Here is a 22,392-nt window from a genome sequence, read left to right on the forward strand (position 1 = left end):
TGTCTTTGGCAAGTAGCCTAGGCTACTACAGACACAGGTGAAGAACAGTCAGCCTCAGCCAGTAAGCACAACCAAATATGTACAGCCGGCTTCAAAAGCAAGCAGCCCAGACCCTAAAATTGGGCATTCATAGCTGTGAAGGTAATTCACACAGAATTATTTTTCTTTCGCTAAAATATATTTGGTAACTTCTGTAGACATCCAAAATGGGGTGGGGGTTAAAATTAGTAGGAAAAAACTGTTGCATAAAACAGTTTTAAGTTGTCGCATATATCTTTTTGCCGTGGTATAGTCTTAATTTTTCCATTTAGATGTCTTGAAAAGGTCTTTAAATTTGCACTTCGAAAATGTGCAGATACCCTGCATAGGCTACAAATTAAAATTGCTGCATCAGTCGGATACTAAGCAGAATATGGAAAGAAGGGGGAAGTAGTCATGCAGGGCACCAAGGCCATAGTGGCATGTGAACTAAAGGGGTATCCAGTATGTTTCCAGTTCCAGTTTTTTTTGCCTGCAGTTGCATAGCGCCTACTTCAGAGGCCACTGTTTCCACCTAACTTGACCTATAATAAAATGCTTGACCTGAGACCCTGTAATTTCTTGAAACAGTCAGAATAACTGTGTGAAGTACTGACACAGAGTTACAGAGGCTAGAATATTGTTTTCTTTCTGTCGGATTACAAACATCTCTGAACTGACAACGTTTCAGCCCTCTAGGTCAGTTGATATGACGTAAAAACACAACAGAGCCCTAGAACCAAGTCTTGTGAAGCTGTTACTAACAGTAGATTAATATAGAATAAAAAAATATAGAAAATAAAAAGTGTGTTTTAGACAATTATTTTGCAAAATGCCCTATAGAAACTCCAAATAGGACCTTTGGTTACCCAAAATGCATACTGACAAAATAAGCTTACTGCATACAGTAAATCCCCTTTGTGTAGAAGCATAATCTTGGTCTCAAATGAAAGGTAGCACTCTGGAGTTTCATGCTTGTATTTGGCTTGTATGTCAGGGGTTCTGATATGGAATGACGGCACAAAATATGGGATAATTACACAAAAATATATATTTTTGAAATTTTATGTTGGTTCAATTGGTGTGTATAAGATGGACTATACTTACACAACTTATATTGGATGAAACAACATGGATATTCCATTTATATGGATTCTTGTGGACATTTCAAGACCCAATATGCTACATGTCTACATGTTCCTAAGAATATACACAATGGCTAGAGGGTAGGGAAGCAGGAGGGCCGTCTACACTCTACATATCACTCTATATATTTATTCCATAAATGGTTGACTTATATTGATTCCTAAGAGTAAGATGCATGCTGCCCCTTGTGTCAATTAGATTATCATCAGACACAGCCAGAACTTTCGGAAGAGTACAACAGCATTGTTCCTGGGAGAAAATGGCTTAAATTATTATTTTTCGAAGCCCTAGATAATGGTTAGCAATGCAATGTTTTTGTTCCTAGAGAAAGAAAATGCAAATACAACCGTCGCTACTTTGGATAGGCTATTGATAGCGAGCCTTCAACCTGCTGTAGCTTGTAGAGATAGGCAGGGTGTCCGCAGGGTTTTAAAGGGTATTAAAAGGTAGTAAATCAACTTATCAAAACTTAAGGCCATTAAAAGGTATTAAAATTTTGTAATTGTGGTTTTACGAGGCATTTCATACCTATTTTTCAAACAATGAATATCCAAATCGCTCCAAAATCTTGAGCCTAATATCACGGGCGAAGTAATAACTTTCACTTCCACATTGTTAAGGCACAACACCCAAAGTCATATTGAAATTGTTTTGTTTTTGAGTCAGCAACTAAGTTAAATGCATCAAATCTTTGCAGACCCTCTCATTCTTCAGGATATCTACATAGAGGTTACGTTAGATAATCAATCGCAACACTCTGCTGATGAAAAGCCTGTGTAGCCCAAGTGAGTCGGTGCATAGTAACGCTAACATTAGGTGATTACAAGCCAGATCAGTCACGTCACTTGACAATGAAGTTAGCATGAGAGCAGACATTTAAGTTAAACAAACTGCTTACACATGACGTTTATTTGTGAATTAGTGTTCAAAACATGTACTAAGTGAAATAAGCTCTTTTGGCCTGCGGTTTTGCCACGACGAGGCAGTGCGTCAAAATAAAAGTTCCTGGAAACTTTGGTGTCTAGGCCGCTGGCAGTTCAAAATAAAAGTCCCTTGACAGTTTGTACACACAGAGGACAATGTGTGTGCTATAAGTGGTATAGTAGACTGACATTTGCCTCCAAAAGGATCTAAAGCTAGCCTAGAAATCTAGACACACCCTAGCGGCGGCAAATTAATTTGCTCAGCCTGTACGTCTAGTATCAAACCATAGGAATTTCTATTGGCTGACGCCGTGGACCTCATCCAATCACAGCGCTCTATTTTGTTAGAGAGTCTTAAGGCGGGCTTAACAGGATAACGACAGTCCTGCGACGGTGAACAACAAGGAAGGTGGCTATGACGAACTAAGAGCGGTTGTTTGAATCGGCGTTGGCGTCAACTTTGGAGGAGTTGGACTTGTGCTTTTCTTTGAAAGTAGAGCAACACAATGCACTTAAGTCATTCCTTTCGAAGAAGGATGTATTTGCCGTTTTGCCGACCGGATACGGATATGGTCGTAGCGCTGGCCTATTGCATGCCTAGGCAGTTTGAAAGACAATTCTCTGCCCGCCCCTTGGATTAAGCGAGGTGAATGGTTCGATTACAGACTATACATTTCAATGATATAGGATGGCCCGCCAGGCTAATCTAAAGCTGTCATCTTTCTCCATATAAGGAGATCCTGGCGATAACCGAAGCTAACTAGTTATTGCAAGTTGCACTGCTAGATAGCTCTCTCTAAGTTCCCCATCTTAACGTACCAAAGATCACAAAACCCACTCGAAGTCAGGTGACAAAAGTGTGTAGTGTAAAATAGGGCTGAACGTCTAATTGCATTTGCGATAATATCGCGATATGATGGAGCGCGATTTTCTAACCGCAAAGGCTGCGATTATACATGTTACATCACCAAAACGCGCTAGCAGACGTGTCACCGACTCTGCACACTGTTGAAGATGCAAAAAACGTAAACAAGAGGAGCAGCTAACAGTGTCAAGAAAGGTCTGATCAGTAGAGCTACTTTGGTTAAAAATAAACCTCTTCATTACCTTTTGCTGGAATCTACCATGTCCCTGGTTCTAATTCCTAATTCCCCTGTGCTGCAACTCTGGCTGGTAACTTCGTTAACTTGTCCAGCTGATGATTAAACTTCACAACTGTTTAGGCTGCACTGTGTGCTGTGAACTTCTTTAGCCTACTAGATAAGAGTACAGTGACAGTGGGGGCATTTGCGATATCCAAGGGGGTTGACGGCGCAAACATTTAATGCATAATGTTATCCACGAGTAGTTGACACAGCTAACCACCAAAAACCCAGCTGTTCTAACATTAGCTTACCAGCTAAGGCTGTTAAGCTACATACATGCTGCTAACTAGGCTACTGATAACTTTGGAGTTTTGTCTCTGCGATTGGCTTTGTTGTGATAAGAACAAACGAGTTAATTTGCATACATGCGTATTGCCCTGCGGCGTGCGTGCGTGCGCGTGTGTGCGTGTATGAGGGAGAGCACAGGACAAGGAGAAGCCATGTCAGTGCCACTACATATAACTGTTAACTAACGAAAGAAGATCATATCTACATGAAATAGAAACAAAATAGAAACGTATAAGAATCATTAAATGTTTAGGTCTACAAGGCTGGAAGTTCAACAAATATAGGCCTACTAATGTGATTGAAGTAGTTAAATAAAAAATATTTCATTCATATCAATCATATTCAATCACCTAATGGCATCATAACATAGGCCTGGGCTCCAGGAAAGAACAGTTGATGTTTAATTTATCTAATATTGTGTTGGTCATAGGTATTTATTGCTTGTCTTTGTTTAATAATACAGAAGATAAAGAGCTTAAAAATAATCGCATCACAATAGCAATATTTGTGAGAAAAATCACAATTAGATTATTTTCCGTAATCGTTCAGCCCTAGTGTAAAACTATGAAATTCAATATGGTGTTAAGGTATTAAGAAAGATATTAAAAGGTACAGTGGGCAGTGCTTCGACTTGGCCAGTTTCCCTCGCGGTCCGCGCGCGGGATCACGCGGCATCACGTGACTTTAATTTGTATTTTTCCAGTGACGCTGCAACGATGCTGCAACAACCGGCAGAGGTCTCAAGTGAGCAGGGTGTCTCGTAAAAAGAAATGGAGCTGGAAAACCCTACACAGACTTCACTACAGACTTTAGCAGACTGGTTTAGAAATAATTTAATAGCCAGAAATATGCCTGCCCTGCCCTAATAAAGAAATATTTGGTTAACGGCGAGTGAATCCCGTTTGCAGCCGTAGAAGAAACGCAGGACAAATGAAACATTCTGGTTTTCTCCGAGTGCAACGATGATAGAAAGACATAATTTGGACAAAATATAGAGCATATTAACCTCCGTTGCTCAGCCAAATGCCTTCCTGTTACGTCCTGTTATCACGGAGTTACAGGCGATAAACTATTTTTGATGGTCACAAGTTTACTTCATTAGCGTTTATTTCTTTGATTATTAAAGAGTGTTTTTCATTTAAAGGCTTGGTGTGCATGGGTGGGTGTGGAATGGGTGTGCAGCGTTGGTTTGTGTACATGACGTTATTATTTTGCAGTCACTTCGTAGTCTCGTTGGAAAGCCCCACTTCTGCTCTGTCATGCAATAAAGGTTTCATCTCGCTGCGATGAACAGTTCCGGAGCAATGTAACAGAGAAGAAAGGGTCTGTTTTTTGACGCACTTTGCGTCAATCGGGTTCTAAGGGTTAATTAATGGTAGCCTACAATAGTTAATTGATTCGCGTAACATATTAGTTGGCTCAAAGAGTAGGGAATCAGGATGGAGAGAGTCACGTGTGTGTTGCTTTTGCGGGATTGAATCCAGTTTCATGCTAGTTTTCAAAACATATATTTTTTACATGTCTTTTGGCCGAGTGGCTGTAATGGCGTATGAAAAGCGACTTCAAACCGCCTAAAACAACTTGTTTGTGAATGTCTGACAACAGCTGCAGCGCATGCACGCGCAAGGAAACCAGTAGGTGGAGAAACCAGAAGGCACACAACACCGGAACGATTTTAAGGCTATTTCGCATAGGCTACTCAATGGTGCTATTTCACACGCATTATAGCGACCCCCACTCACCGGGGTTAGGTGGAAGGTGTTAATAGACGATTGGCGTAGCCTACAGTGGACTAGGGCTGTCAAAATTGCTCAAAAATTACGTTCGAATATCCCCTCTAAAATAAACACATGTATTCGAATATATTGGAATATCTAGGCTATATTATTTGCGCATTATGTCAGTGACGCGCATCATGTCATCTGTTTTTAACTTTTTGTATGGTTATTGCTTGACAGGGGGGATCCCAAGCAGCTTTCAGCCATAAGGCATTTCCTAATTCACCCGACACTGATATTCAAAATGTTGAAACTATTTCGGCATAGCCTATAAGCAGTGTAATTAAATGTAATGTTAGTTGTAAACAAACGGGCTACTTGGTGAGGCTTGGCCTCACAGATGCGCTCGTGCCTTAAATGGCAATACAAATCTTCACGATAGGCCTATTAACTGACCGCCCGATTCACGTTGGCTGGGGGGCAGGGGGGGGTTGGCGGGGGGCATCAGACATTTGTTCCCAAGGGTCTATGAATTGTTAATCCGGCCTTGCCCCCAACGAACGCAACTTTCCACCTCTGAGACAGCTGAAAAGAAGTCTAGAGGACTCACTAACTCACTAAGACCTACTTACTGTAGGCTGCGAAAACCACAGACCTTTTTTTGGGCAAGCCTGCATTCGAGGCAGGCCTTCTGTTGAAGAATTTTATATAAATCCTGCGCTAACAGTAATCCTCCTACCCCCCGCTACCACAGCTGTGGATAGTGTGGCATGCTCACGCTTTATGTCTCCTTCTTGCAAACTAGGCCTATAGCCCAACCATTTACGTCTTCAAAAAATAACAACTTGCCAGATATGCCTTCATATCTTTGGGCTTCATTCAGCATTTTGTTGACTCTTCTACATTTGCTGCCTGCTGCATCCTTTCTGTTTGTATTGTTTAGAAAATGTTTGACGTCTTGAGTTAATGCATTAAACATTGTTTGCTGGTAACCAGCCACAAATAGCCTACAGATTCTTGCGTGCGTACATTCTCTATTCTCTCCAAAATGTGCCCGTTCTATAGGCTGGCCAAGTGCGTAATTCTGCAGCATAAAGCAGATGTATTTGTTTATTACAGAAAAATGAAAATAACCTGTCAAGCAGTCAATTGACTACATTGCAGTCAATAAGTAGGGCAAATTACGAAACCAAAACGTGGGTCATAGTTTTCTAAGCCTCTGCTGTGAGGCCAAACCCATGAACAAAGACGCATTGATATCTGCAATAGTTTTTTTTGGGCGAAACAAGCTCACAGCCGAACGAGTCATAGCACTGAAGGGAGAGGCAACTGGCATGTGATCTCCCCACGGGCCAATGGATGTACAAGTTTTCTCCTGTGCCTACGATATTTAATCAAGTGTTTTGTCAAGTTGCAAGATGCTATTCGTGATACGCTATATTTTATGATAGTACCCTATACAAAAAGTACTTCATACTATCTTAATTGCTTATACTTAATACTTGACCAATGGCTATTGCATCTGTCTATTGAAAGTGAGAATGTGGCATGTGAGTCTACTGTGTAGGCTTCATAAAATAAAATAAACAGATTGCTAATGGCCTACAAGCTGATCTGGGGTGCGTTTCCCGTACAACTACGGAGGTTAGCTTTTTACTAACAGGATGCATCGTTCAACTAACCAATAGGGTTCGACCGATATGGATTTTTTAGTGCCGATACCGATACCGATTTTTTTCCCTCAGCCTTAGCCGATGACCGATACAGGCTGCCGATTTTCTTGAGCCGATATTTGGAGCCGATACTGCTTTTATTTTGCTCCCTCAATTTACATCATAAAAATGACACATAATTACACAAATTATGATAACAAATGTTATAAGTCTCAATTTAAAAAAGGAACATTTATTGAACTTATGGATGGGTGCACTGGATATGGTTAACTGTGCAAAATGCTTTCATCTTACAGCCTTGATGATGCATTGCTTGCTGACTATAAGACATAATTCAGGTCATCACAAAATGTCCTTTGTCAACACATTTAAATACTTTAAGAAAACAATAAGCCTGAAAAGCTATTGAAATAAAGTGCTTGATTTGTAATTTAAGACTGCATGGTTTCATTTTTTCTATGTCTATATTTTTCTAAAAAAAGCTGCAAGGTTTGTCAATCACAGAACATAAATCAGCCGAAGAAAATAACGTGGTGTCAGATGTTTCTGTTCTAAACGGCATCAACGTCAAAAGGTATAAAACATATCTCTCAAAGTTTTAAAATCTCTTCTTCCGGTAGCGCAGCACTCTCATATTGCTGTGATGCGTGTGTCTCACAGATGCACACACAAACGTCTGTTTGGTAGCTGACGAACAACTATTGAACTGGATTGATAATGATAATGATAGCAAACGGCTCTAAACAAGTAAGGCATACACGGTATGTCTGGTACATGGTAAACGTTAACACGAATTAATAGTTAACTACATATAACACGTCTCTCATTATTAAAGCTTTTATCACTGTGATGGCAACTCCGCCCAGCTCGAAGGGAGAAGGGGAGGGAGACGCACACACTACACGCGTCCGAAACTCAGCCAGGTGGTCGCTGAATAAAACTACCACAAATATCACGGAACAACGTCGGCATTACTTAATCATATGATTGACCAGTGTTCGTAACAGCTACCGCTACCATACGGATAGCCTACAACTTAGCTATTTACAGCTCCCTAAATACAATGGCAAGCAGTTTTATAGAAGAGGCATTCAGGGAGGGAGACACACACACACACCACACGCGTCCAAAACTCAGCCAGGTGGTCGCTGAATAAAACTCCCACAAATACCACGGAACAACGTTGGCATTACTTAATGACCAGTGTTTGTAACAGCTACCGCTAGCCTAGCCTACAACTTAGCTATTTGCAGCTCCCTAAATACAATGGCAAGCAGTTCTTTAAATGAGGCATTAAGCATTAAATAAAGTACCTATCTATCTATCATTCGTGTTTTCCATTTGGACCCACAAACTTGCTTCCACCTTCAAAGTGTATGGCAATATTTAGCTAAGTCAAACAGTTAAAAGATGCTTTGAAAGTTTACATTTTACTGTTGTCTTGAAGAGCAGGCTTTCAGCACTTGTGGGGGAGGGGCAGTCTGCACGTGAATTGCAGCTTCTCCAGCAACACAGAGCTGCCTGTGGACGCCTGTATGTAAATAATGCGGGGGGAAAACTATCGGCGAACGCAGCCGCTTATCGGCCGATGCCGATACACGTAAAAAACGTAAATATCGGCCCGATATATCGATCCCTACTAACCAACATGTAAGTTACGACTGTTTCCCAAAACTGTCGTACTTACATAGTACTGTAAGTTTGGACCATGATAGTTTCCAAACTTCAGTAGTCTGGACTAAGGTGGTTAATGACGTTTAGTAGCACGTGAACGGGCACCTGCACATACTTCTGTGGCGCATTACGTTAATGCCGGCAGATGACAGCCGCCGTTGCACAGCAGTTACCAGTCCCCTGTCCAAGAGTTCGAATCTGGGTTAAGATTTTGACAACAATATTGACATCGTTGTTTACCTAAGTTTATCTTTTGTGCAGATCATATTATCAAAATCAGAATCAGCCTTCTTGGCTTGGTTTGCGTAAACTAACAAGTTACAATGTTAGGCTGTTCAAAAAAATAGCAGTGTTTGCATTTTTCTTTACAAACTCAAACATTTACTGTATAAACTGAAAAATGTCTCAAGATTTTGCTTTACTTTGAATCACTGCACTAATATCTAGTTGCATTACCATTATTTCTGAGAATTGCTTCACATCTGTGTCGCATGGAGTCGACCAACTACTGGCACCTGTGAATAGGTATTCCAGCCCAGGACGATTGAATTACATTCCACAATTTGAGTGATAGGTTATATAGTGTGTTTTGTTATGCTAGTGATATTCACAGACTGAAAGTTGGCACACTGATCAATAGTACAGTGGCTAAAGCAAGTGACTTAATGGTCCTAATAGTCTCTCGATGTAGAGTAACTGTACATAAATATTTAGGGTCAAAACCTATTGTTGGGTCTCGTAGGCCTACTCTAGGGCTCAACATGCTTCTGCGTCAACTCCACGGCGTAGCTACGCCGCCACTCCTACGGCGTCAGGATCATTTTATGGTTCTGCGTCGGGTTGCTTTGCATCACGGTACATTTCACTGCCATAACACTCGGTGTCGCTTGTGTCTGCGTCGCTCACCACCGAAACAATAGACTGTATGACCGAAACGGTACTCAGAATGGCAAACCCCATAGACTGTCGTGCCAAAATATTAATCTTATTTGTTTGGCCTTTTCTTGCTTAGATTTTGTACAAAGGCACAGTAAAATCCATTGACCTAGTTACTGTAACCAGCAAATAAGTCTGAGGTTATTTGCGAGGTGTCTGCCAGCCAGTTTAAGTTATGGTAGCAAGCAAACTTTAGCACAACTGCCCACAAAGTACTGCTTGCTGGCGAAGGGCTAATTTCAAAACGTTACAATTAGTTAAAATTTTTTGGAGGTGCATGTCGAGCTACGGCGGAGGGGTCGGAGAGGGGTTCGCGGCGACGCAGAGGGGTCTGCGAGGGTACGCCGTCGATTCGACGCAGAAGCATGAAACAGGCTTTACTCAAAAGTGATAAGGAGAGGTAGGATGCAAACTCTGGTCACACGCGTGGAGGCCACCCACGTTACCGCTGAGTCACCAGACAGACAACACACTTCAGCAATAACTTGAAATTACCCTATGTAGACTATCATTTTTTTACACTTTTTATTAAGATATTTAATTGACACAAATAATGACAAATATTGGTCGGCTTAAGTAAACTGTTTTATTTGCTCACAATAGATTTAGGTTTTTGCTGATGACGATGACAATGCCAGCATCAATCACTTGTGGTTTAAGTTAGAAACATTTTGACATAGACAGGTTGTGGCAGAGAATTTCTAGGGGTGGGGTATTACACATGTTGCCACCGTTTCCACCAATGATATATATTTACTGCATCCAAGATTCTAGTGCTACACTGTAAAAACCTCTGTGTTCAAAACCATGATTACACTTTACAGTTGATGCTGATAATGCCCATTTCTAATACCACTAGTCCTTTGCATTTGAGAGCGGAAGCTCGACCAATTTGTCAATGTCCAGCCACAAAGTGCACATAATTTAGTGCAGTTACCTTTCCTCTAGCTTCAAAAGTGTATGGGTATTCTCAGGCTACCTTTCCTCATTAAACATGTTCCATCTGCGAGCTGTGGGTCCAGCATAGCTTCCACAATGTCATTGTGGCTTGTGTCCTTGCATGTAATACAACAGTTTTCACTTTTTTGTGATGACTAGATCATGTCCATTAGGCTTGTAACAGTGTTTGCCAACAAACATAATAATAATAATAATAAAAATAAAAAAAATCAGTTCAGAACAGTTTTGGGAAGGTAATTAAAATGAGTTGAGCCTTATACAAGTAGCCTACTATTAACTATCTTCAAAATTTATAGCTATTAGACTAATGTGCATGGACTAATGGAAGCATAAAATAACTTGAAAATGAAGATACTATACTAGAAAATTACTATTACTAGTTTTCTCCCTTTGCTGTCCTGAGGTCTCAATGTATAATGGTTTATGTGTTTAGGGTGAGGAACAGGCCATTTTTGACATGGGTGGCTACGAGGAATACCTGAGGGAGCAGGTGGGTGATCGCTGGTTCCGCTACAACCCACGCCTCACCTGCATCTATTGCTGCAAGTCTTTCAACCAGAAGGGAAGTCTGGACCGACACATGCGTCTACACATGGGCATCACACCATTTGTGTGCCGCATATGTGGTAAGAAGTACACACGGAAGGACCAGCTGGAATACCATATCCGCAAGCACACTGGCAATAAGCCCTTCCACTGCCATGTTTGTGGAAAAAGCTTCCCTTTTCAGGCTATCCTCAACCAGCACCTCCGCAAGAACCACCCTGGTTGTGTCTCACAGGAAGCAGCCCACAGTGCCTCCCCTGAAACCACCACCGTCTCATCTAGGGGAGGCCAGGCTGATGATGGGTCCCCTGGCCAGGAGGAAGGGGAGGGGAATGGGGCAGGAGGAGGGTCAACATCCTCATTGGGGGAGGGTATGCAGCCCTCAGTTTCCACCACAGGCCCTGATTAAGGTGTCAAGATGTTCAGAAGAATGAGGTGAGAGTTGATGATTGGGTCGGGGAGAATCTCAATTTTGGAGAATGTATCATATTCCCTGCCCTCAACAAGCAATCTCAACCTTACCTCTATTCTCAGCTCTTACTCTCACCCAAATCCACAACTTTCCCCACCCGAGACTCAATCACAGAGGCAAAACAGCAGAGGCAATATCTCAGCGACAAATGAGAGAGTTAAACGTGAAATATTTTCAAAGCTGCTTTTCTTCACACTTAGGATGAGAAAAGGGAGGATTCACCTGAATATGGATAGTCGTATCTTCAATTATTCATTTTAAATATCCTTATATGAAATGTGTGAAACAAACTTACAAAGATGCAAGAGTTAGTGTACTAGCAGATTTATATGTTGGTTATTTAAGAATGGTCTTTCTGCTTTAAACCACATCTACCTTCACTAATACAGACTGAACCAGAAGCTATCTAATGAAGAAACTCCACACTTCAACAGCCTCACATCACTGGATACACAGTGTTTTGCCTTTCCGGTTTTTAGTATGTTACTTTTTTTTTTTTTTTTTTGCTTTCTTTTGTAAAAGGTTTTGTACTTCTTGGAGCAAAAGTTTAGAATTCAGGAAAAATTTTGACATGTTTAAATTCGGCCAGATTGCCAAGGTATTTGTGCCAAATATTGAAGTTAAGATAAAAGAGGAGACTTTGTTTCCCTTTTTTTAAATTTTGCCTTCTGACAATCTCGTTAACCTCTGCTAGGATGCAACACTACCATAGCAGAGAGTCTGCCAAGTGTGTTGTCTGAAAGACCTTTTAGGTCCGGTGGGAGAATAGAATAATTTGATCTTTAAAATGAAAAGTGCCAATTCGGCTTTACTGGTGTTTACACACACTCAGACTTGGAAAAGCCTCTAATATTGAATCATAATACAACACTGAATTTGTAGTGTATTTAATTACTTAATCAATCTTGGTGTCTTAGAATTAAACTGCTTTGTAGGATATGATATTGGCTATATGATGTCCTTTTGGACAAACAGGTGGTCCTGGATCTGACTTATTTTACATATAATATCTACTTTCTCTGGAACGCCTTTCAACATTCAACATTTTCAAATAGCTGCTGAATGTTAATATCAACAGTAATACAGAAAACATAAAAGTCTTCAACCTCAGATAAGCTACTAGACAGCTCAGTTACCTCTCAATGATCACTACGCAATACAAATCTGTTACCAGTGGACTGGTAAATGCACTCAGTATTATTATTATGATTATTATTATTATTACTGTTGTTGTAAATTTTCTTTTCTTTGTATTTTTAATGAACTACTCTATAGTCCCTTGTATTGAAAGCTAGTTGGGCTCACAGTTCTAAGTCAAAGGCTCAAGATGAGGGTCCAAGAGTCCAAAACCGCATGGACAAAAAGAAGCTAGATGGTCTATGAACTTGGAATGGAACAACTCCCCTGGTGCAGATAGAAGCAGTGGTTCAAGCCCCTTCACTTTATGGTGTTAAAGCAGCACAGAATGTCATGGAATAGCAACCTTTAAATGTTCTTTACCTCAACAGATTGACTACCCATGGATTATGTCACCAGTGTTGAAAAGGACCATTTTGTCCCCTCGACTTTCTTTTGTTTCGCAGTATATTCCTAAACAATTTATTTATATGGTGTCATACACCCATCTCAAATCTAGAAATTTGTCAATTTGAGAAAATTATTTCGCATTCATTTTGCAATGTTTCCTCTCAGAACCTGGCCTTTCTTTCTCTTTCAATTTCTCTGAGTTCAATAATAGCCCCTGCTTGTGTGCAAATTTACTCTGCTCACTCAAAGCAGATTTTTTTTGTCTCAAATGTCTTTTCTTTGTCTCGTGAGAAATAAATCAGTTCATTTGTTTCTCCTAAGGGACCCTCAGCTGCAAACCCTGCTCTTGTCTCAACCCAAGTCCAATTTAAATTCAACTTAAAGGGCTCTATTTTTACAATCAAAAACAAGGTGCAAAGCTTCTTCTTATCCCGACGCAAAGCTTATTCCTATCTTAGACTCAAATCTTTCGCCATGCGCTTCACTTTTATTAAGCCTTGCGCCCAGGGATGTGGCAGAAGGTGTGGTCTGGCGCATGATCCAAAAATCGTGAAAGCAATTAACTGTGTAGAACTGTTTTGTCATTGACTATGACGGTTAGTTTCACTTTGCCAATGACTTCAAATAATAGACAAGTGCAGTAGGCTATACTCTGCTAGGTTTTAGTAAAGCATGGTTTAGTGAAATACCTGGGGGGTATTCCAAGTACGTGGTTTAGTGACAAACCTGGGTAAATTAACTCAGTAAGTGGGAAACCTCCTACAACAAGAGCCCTATGGCATTGTTTTGTTAGGAGAATAAAGCCATACAGTGGGTTTACCCCTTACTCTGAGTTAACCTACCCAGGTTTGTTACTAAACCACGTACTTGGAATACCCCCCTGTTCCATACAGTCTTGCGTGCAAGCAGATTCCTTCAAATGCGCCGCTGACTATCAAAATAACGATACGCTGTTTGAAGTTGCGCTGCTTGCTGTTAAAGGGAATGACAGATGTCATTTTCATTAGTTTAAAGGATGTTATGCCCAAAACACACCCATGACTGATTAAGAAACGTAAGAACCACCTTTTTGCGCCAAGCGCCCGGCGTTTGATAGCAAAATCACCCCGAATGTGGACTGGATTAACCCCTAAATGTATTTCAGCTTTTCACCAGTAACCGTACGTTTTAGATCGCCATCAGCCATGATCCGCTAGCTGCCCATCCCGTGAGAACACTGTAAAAAAAACAGTCTCTGTAGGCAGCCCACCGAAAGCTGGAAACAAAGTGTGAACAAATAAGAAACACTTTGGAGTTTCTCTGGCAATACTGAAGGGAGGGGTGAGCTACCTCTCCAATGTATTCTGTTTGGTCCTTGGTTAAAATACTGTGTAATGTATATTGTTTTGGACAAAAGCATCTGCTACATTTTTTTTATTGTAAACATAAACAAATCTTCCACAATCACTGACTGTACCTTTAAATTAAACAAGTAAGGCTTCTGTAGTTAGCATAGTCCATGTTTATGAGAATTGCCCTGGAAAAGTACTGATGAAACATTTCCTAAGTTTACAAATTTATCACAAATTTGCAGTAAGTCACTAAAGCTCTTTAACTATTACTGTAGACTAGAACCCCAACCCTGATTATTAAAGATAAACGTACGTATTAGGCTATTATTAGCACATGTTTTTTTTTATCAGAATTGTATTTGACTGATATAACCTTGTGTAGGCAGCACAGACCTGAACCGGACTTGCTCCTAGCACGAGTGGTTAATGTCAGTTCTCTGAATAATGTGCCATGGACTCTTAACTTATACAAGGTGCTGTCATGGTCCATGTAAACCATTTTCATATGTTTTGAAGCACCAAGTCTTGTCTGCAAAACAAAGAGAAGTAGTAGAGAGAAAGAAAAAATAAATTGTCCTACAATCAAGATCTGGTGATATGAGTTGTGCTGGCAAACTGCTGTGTATGGACTCGTATGCAGAAAACCTTGAAACTTAACTTCATCTGAAATCTGTGCTGCTTTAAAAAATGTCATACCTCAGTGTGATGTTTCTACCTTAACTACCATTACACAGTACACATTTATTTTAATAAAAATTCAGAATAGAAAGCTCAGACAATAGGACCACGAAAGACTTGTCAGAGCAATGATGGGATATCAAAGGGTTGTAGGAATGATTATTGCTTTGGTATCAAGCCTAGGTATGCTTATTTTATTTATATAGCAAATGACAAGGCGATAATAGAAGACAGTCATGTAATGGTTGAAAACCAAGGATATTATCAGTGATAATTCTATTTTTAAGAGCTGTGAATCACACTAAAGTGACTTTAAAAAAAAATACAATCGGGAATACAGCTACTGATGTTTTCAGGTGTCTTTGTCCACTATTGTATTAACAGGTCAGAACTTTGACAATACAACATGACCTCTGTGTAAATCATCCCCCAGGCTGGTGGTTCTGAATTCCCCACGGATATCAGGAATTCTGTTAACTTGTTTTTTTTTTTTCATTCTTGAAGTAGTTCTGTGTACTATTCAGGTTTTCAAATGAGCTGTCATATGTGTGGACATTTGTTTCAAGATGTTATGCAGCATTGTCTGACTTCCCTTCAATATGGGGTGAACACAATATAATTGGGGGGCAGAGATTGTTAGCTCTTTGAAACTGCACTGATTGCACAGCTGGACCGTGTTGAATTAGTTGCTGATCATAGAGCCTAGAAGAGGCCTGGAGCTAATGTTTGCTCTGAGCATCTATTTCCATCATTAGTAACAGAATGTAAAGCCGGCTAGTCCAAGTATTCAAAAAAATATGTCATGTATTGAGATGGATATATGTGTTTCCCTGTAATTACACAGGACAAAAAGTAATGGTGCTACAGGATGCAAAGTATGCATTTGTCAGTATAGTTTAGGATAAGACCAGGCCTAGAACACACTTTGGACCTAATGTAAGGCTGAATGGTCTTTCTCCAGGACTCTTTTTTTGTACTGTTTGACATGGCATTAAAGCTGAGCTCAATAAATAATCAAAATAACTGGGAAATGTCTATCAAAACATCAAGTTTGGCTTGGTTTATGTACATGTTTTATGTAGAAATGGGGCAGGTTTTACGTATACTTTGCAGAAATGGGGCAGTATATGTCCTAACAATGTAGGTCAAATATGTATTGGGAGAGAGTGCAGTGATTTTATAATAGGTCCACTTATGTTTGATATATGATTCCATTCCACAGTACATATTTCATTGGTGCATCAATCAGATTGGTGCCCCAGACATCCAGGACTACAACAAAGTGAAAAACAGTTAGAACTTATCCAGGATTCTACTTGTTTGCAACAGAAATAAATTTACTATTTGCCTTTTCTTTGCGTTCTGCAATGCAATGCTAATTTGAAATGGATCATTTCCAAAGCTTTAATAATACTACATAGATTTATTGTTGTAGTGTAAATAGGAATAGTTCAACTTATTATGTTAAATTAAGTATTGCTATTGTTTACCAACAGACTCCTCTATCAAAGAAAGGTCCTTTCCTGAAAACCTCAGCAATGTTTGTTGTGACCCCTATGCTTCCTCCCTTCTGGAGAGTGAATGGGTCTGTCCAGTGTGCTTTTTTTTTTACAATGGCTGTCTCCGTAGTTAGAACTTGTCCAGAGAAAAGGGCAAGACGGAAGTACTGATACAGTGAGCTGCATTAAAGTGCGGTTCAGAGATTTTTTATGCAATCAGTCCGTTTAATCAGTCTTACTACCAAATGCTAAGGTGAGCTACTTTGTTAGCTAAATCACCCATTTTAAAATTAGATTGCCTTGTATATCAAATGGATGGTCAGTCATATCATTTTAAAGTTGTCTGTATGACATTTTTCTTCAGCTGAATATTTTTTTTTTTTTGTTCTTAATGAAGCCATATTTTATCTTGCCTTTATTTACAGTATATAACATGATATGGGGACATATTTATATTTCCAGTTCATCTAAAGTAGAAGCAATACAATCAGGAATAATGTGGATGTCTTTTATTTGTACTTAGCTGCCAGTTTTAAAGATATACATTAAAGAGACAAATGCCCTGAGTCTGAATTATGATAAAACACGCAATGCCCAAATGCAAAGATTATTCACAATGATACTTCAGTTGTCGAACAAACTCTTGCAGCATATTCTGTATTTTCATGTAATCTTAAAAAATAAATTAATTAAAACAATGTATGTAATTTAATATGCATTGCTTTAAAGAAGTGATCCCATATTGATTACTTGTATTATGGACTTGTATTGCCCCCTTTGATAGAGGTACAGAACTAGCTGATGTACTGATTTTAATGATAATGTGAATTGTACCTTTACAATAACCACTACTTTTTTGAATAGTATTGTCAATTCCATTCTCCTAAAAGGAAATAAAGCACTTTAAGTGTACTGTGAATGATTGGGTTGTCATATTCTATTCATTCTGCATGAATAAATCCCACTTATGTGATACTGCAGAATAAAACCATTTCAATTCAAAATATGAATATTTTGTTGTTCTTAATCACTATACTTTTCAACGTTTTATAGCCTACTTCTACAATAAATACTCATAGTATTTTAACTCTGGTGCTACGAAGTTGAGAATATATTAATCATTGGGTCAGACCCCCTCATTTTGGCTATCTTAGCTTACTTCGCCTATAAGGAACTTATTTTAGCTACTTTTTTTTTTTTACAATTTTGACATTACTAGAAAATTGTGTGGAAACCGATTGCCTTAAACCATTCTAGTTTTTACATAACTAAACAGGTTCATTTGTGTCAATGTGGATGCTGTAGACAAATTAAGCTTAGGCCTACATTAGTCTTTACTCAAAATCTTTAGTTCACTTAAATTATCTGTTTCAGGAGTGGCAGTTGTAAAATAACTATTATAAGTTAAAGCTACATTGCGTTTACATTTGTTGGGCTGATTCTTAGCCAAAACCCATTTTTTCTTTCAAAATATGTGCTCATTCATGTGTAATTACTTCCACCAACAAATCAAAGTATTCTTGTAAGAGTAGAACGAGGGGCGTCACTAGACCCTTTTTACTGGGGCACGTGCCCCAGTATTTATAAGCTGTGCCCATAGGGCTGTGCCTCAGTAAAAATCTCACGTTCAACTTTAAAGGAGCGATTTGTAGGATTGTTACCGAACGTTCTGTAGGCCAAAATCAAAACACTGGTGAACGTTCTCAAGACTACCTACTCGAGCCTCTTCTGGGTTGCCAGATATAATGCAGACTTAGCTAACGTTAGTTGACCTGCAGCTTCAACGTTTCTCCAACCATGACCCAGCTACACATTACGGAAACAGTGAAAACAAAAAATACCTCTCTAAGGGACCGTTCGTTACGGGGTCACCGGAGGAAAATAGGGGAGGGTCATGTCTTTTTATTCTTTGTTGAGGGGAGGGTCACCTAATTTTTTTTGTCTAGGAGGGAGGGTATCTTTTGTATTAATGAAAACAGCAAAAAATCAAAGTGGCTTGTTTGATTGTTGATTTATGTCGCCGTAGGCTATAACGTTCTCTTTCGTTCCATAGCTCTGTCAACATTGGACGATGAAAATAAGGGAGATTTCCCGGGTTTCTCACGCAAAATACGGAAAATGTTAACATTCGTCCCCATTAACGTTGGAAGGGTTGGAGCAACAAAGTAGCCTACTTTATTCACGCCTAACAGCCTATATCCATTTGGTCAACTTTATCCAGCCCTAAAAAAGCTAAATTTAACTTTGGTTTACTTGTAGTTTACCTTGTAGCCCTAACTTTAGACAGTGTGCATGCTTAACATAAAGCATACTGTTTCATTCTTCCACACATCCAGCTCCTACGTTTTGACAAGCATTTCTACCAATTGACCTTGTTCCTGCCCATCTCTAGCTTTGCTGTCTCCATCCTTTCTGTTTTTGTTGTTTGCAAAAAAATATATAGTATTTATTGGTGCAATTTGTTAATCGCTGTCATTCTCTCTCTGCCAACAAAAAAATGTTAGGCTACGTTCCAAGTAGCAGTGCGTAATTCTGCTTCATAAAGTTGAACAAATACATTTGGTCATATAAATAGCCAGTTTATGGTCTACAGTGTAGTTGGTAAGTTATGGTAGGCCCAATTGGAGTGAATATACAGGGGGAAGTCTTTGTCTAGCTGAGTAGCCTGGCAGGTGCGCACGTAGGCATAGCCTACGGCCGAACACTGCAAGCGCTAATGAATCGTGCTCACGACAACCACGTCGTTAACTTAAATAGGCCTAGGTTAACATCACTCTGAGTTCGGATTCAAGCAAGCAAAACGATGATTTGAATACATCTGTTTCACTGGAAGGGCAAGGGGTAACAACAGGACAACACAGAGACAGGCCAGAATGCAGGACTAATGTTATGAGATTATTACAGTAATATGGGATATTCTACGGGAAAATATTAAAACGGCAAGACAGCGGGGAAATGTTAAAATGATAAACCCGGAAAAAGTTGGCATGTTTTTTTCGGTCCCTGTGATTATTTGTGAAATTGTGCAAACGGCCTTATCAAGTCATTTGAGAAGGAAGGAGTGTAGCAAGCTCCCAAATTGACACTCGTCTGAGAAATTGAGTTTTGGATAATGTTCAGCTTCGGCAGCTTTACAATGACTGAGGAAGCCTAGAGACGAGTCCATAGCAACAAGTTCATGTGTTGAATTTGTATTTACCCAGTGTGCTTTGTTGAATGGTCTCAATGCTTTATTGTTTTATTTCATGTGAATACTTACTAGAGGAGTAACTTTTCAAGTAGGCTAATGCAGTTGCAGGAAGTGTGCATTTAGTTTCCATGCTTATTGTGTTTCCACAACAATGTTAGTGAGTAAATCTACTGAAATGGCCATCATCTTGGTGAAGTGTGATGTGTAAGATCAGAAAGCAGAGGTTGATTTAAGAACGGTAATCTATGTTGATGTGTTTTCATTGCGAGTAAGAGCGTGGGCGGAGGACATCGACAATTGGCCGGGGAGAGTCATGTCATTTTTGAAAATGCTGCTGGAGGGTCGTTGAAAATTATATTGCAGGCAGGGGAGGGTCATGCAACTTTTAATCGAAGCACTCAAAATCCCTCCGGTGATCCCGTTTATAAATAACGAACGGTCCCTAACCACATAACATATTTAGCTGAAGTTAGCGATGCAGATGAAGTTTAGCCTAGGCTACCTGTCGTGGAGAAATATGGCAAGCTCTGCGTCAGACTTAATATTCTTTGTTTGACGAAGACGTCGCCATATCAGGAAGCTTCTCCGATGTCCACTTAATTGGTTTCTTGTTTTAATTTTGGAAATTTGCCTGCTAGTGGGGGGCCTTAAGCACATTTTCGCCAAAATTAATCTAAAAGCGCCAAATTTGGCCCACATGTAGCTTAGGTCATACTGAAATGATTTACCCAAAAGGGTTCCGGCTATAGCCTAACTCTTGAACGAGTTACAAACACAAACTTGTTACTAATTTATCATGGGAAACACATAGGAATGTTAATATTTATTACCCGGTACATCTGGACCTTTTATTCCCTTAATTTTGGCTAGATAACAAACTAACATTTAGAACACATGTGCTTGATCTCACAAAAAAGGTAAAAATTAAATTAGGTGCACTTTACAGGATTAGGTCTTGCTTCTCTTTAGAAAGCAGAATGACCATTATTCAAGCAACTATAATGTCAGTCCTAGACTATGGTGACATTGTGTATATGCATGCAGCCCCTTCCACTCTGAAATCACTTGATGCAGTTTATCACAGTTCACTACGTTTTATAACTGGAGATGGGTTTAAAACTCATCACTGTAAATTATACCAAAATGTAGGATGGTCTTCCCTCTATGATAGGAGAGAAAGGCACTGCCTCCTTTTTGTTTATAAGGCATTACTGGGAAAGTTACCTTTATACCTAACTTCTCTTCTGAACATAAAATCAATCTGCCACAATACACGCTCACAGGGTTTTATATCTCTTCAAACTCCTCAAATTAAATCTGAATTTGGTAAATTAGCTTTTACATTTTTTGCATCAAATAAATGGAACAAATTGCAAGAGTTATTGAAAATATAGCTGCAAGCAGCAATGAGGGGGCCAAGCAGTATAGGCTGGAGTAGCCATGGCGACAAGATAGAACTCAGCAGACATCCGCGATCAACACTTTCAACTAGTGTCACATCAAAACATAACTGATTTTGTAGGGCTGAAACAGGGCTGAGAATTGCCACCGCCTCCGCCAGCCAGCCCCCCACCTAATCACCCCTGCCCGTCCCACCCCGTCCTGCCCCTCCCCGCTCTTGCACGCACGCATTAGAATGAACTGGATGGAACATGTTGTCATCAGTTTCACATCAAAAAATAAAGGATAGATGAAACACATCAGCAACTACCGATCAAAATGCAATATTGCAAATTGCAGCAACCTCTACAGGTCAAAGGTCACCAAATGTTTTGTGCGTCCTCCTAATGGGTTCATGAATCTATGTAGTAAGTTTGGTTATGATACATGGCAGGGTTGCTGAGATATGAGCTCACTTCCTGTTTGGTGGCTTTGCCATCATTTTTGATTGGCTGTTACGGAAGAATGCTTTTGTCAATTGTTCCAGAAAGCAATATATTGATAGGTTATGGTCTGAAGATGGTCTGTGCCAATTTTGGTGAAGATCAGATGAAATTTGTGACCTGTGAAAACTTTTTGATGTTTTTGATTAAATCCAATATGGCGGCCGAATCAATTATGATGACATCACAAGTTGGCCTGGGTTGGCCTAAGGACGTCCAACAGTATTACCTGAAACCACTAGTGCATTTTAATTCTAAGCACAACAGCAGCTACAGGCCAAAAGGCATCTTTCTTAATTACAGCGCCCCCTAGAGGTCAAAGGTCACCAGATTTCTTGAGTGTCCCCCTGATTGGGTCCTGAGTCCATGCACCCAGTTTGGCTTTGATACATGCAAGGGTTGCTGAGATATGAGCTCACTTCCTCTTTGGCGGCTTCGCCGCAAATTTCGATTGGCTGTTACAGCCGAATGCTTCTGTCAATTGTTCCAGAAAGCAACACACTGATAAGGCATGGTCGGAAGATGGTCTCTGCTAATTTTGGTGAGGATCCGCTGAAATTTGTGACCTCTGAAAAACTTGTATGTGTTTTTGATTAAATCCAATATGGCGGCCGAATCAATTATGATGACATCACAAGTTGGCTTGGGTCGGCCTAAGGACCTTCAACAGTAGTACCAGACACCACTAGTGCGTTTTAATTCTAAGCACAACTGCTGCTACAGGCCAAAAGGCATGTTTCTTAATTACAGCGCCCCCTAGAGGTCAAAGGTCACCAGATTTCTTG

General features: G+C 39.9%; 1 protein-coding gene across 1 annotated transcript in view; it reads left to right on the forward strand.

Moving 5' to 3' along the window:
* Positions 1 to 17,538, forward strand: part of zbtb37 (zinc finger and BTB domain containing 37) — a 36,383-nt gene extending 18,845 nt beyond the window's left edge. Inside the window, exon 4 of the mRNA XM_076277785.1 lies at positions 10,915 to 17,538. Coding sequence (XP_076133900.1) covers positions 10,915 to 11,436 — 522 coding nt within the window. The 3' untranslated portion in view covers positions 11,437 to 17,538. The remainder of the gene's footprint in view (positions 1 to 10,914) is intronic.
* The last annotated feature ends 4,854 nt before the right edge of the window (positions 17,539 to 22,392 follow it).

This window comes from Alosa pseudoharengus, unplaced genomic scaffold (genome assembly GCF_046254945.1).
Source record: "Alosa pseudoharengus isolate Yale_2024_CS ecotype anadromous, Long Island Sound unplaced genomic scaffold, YU_APseudo_1.1 YU_APseudo_1.1_scf_11, whole genome shotgun sequence".
NCBI classification, from domain to species: domain Eukaryota; kingdom Metazoa; phylum Chordata; class Actinopteri; order Clupeiformes; family Clupeidae; genus Alosa; species Alosa pseudoharengus.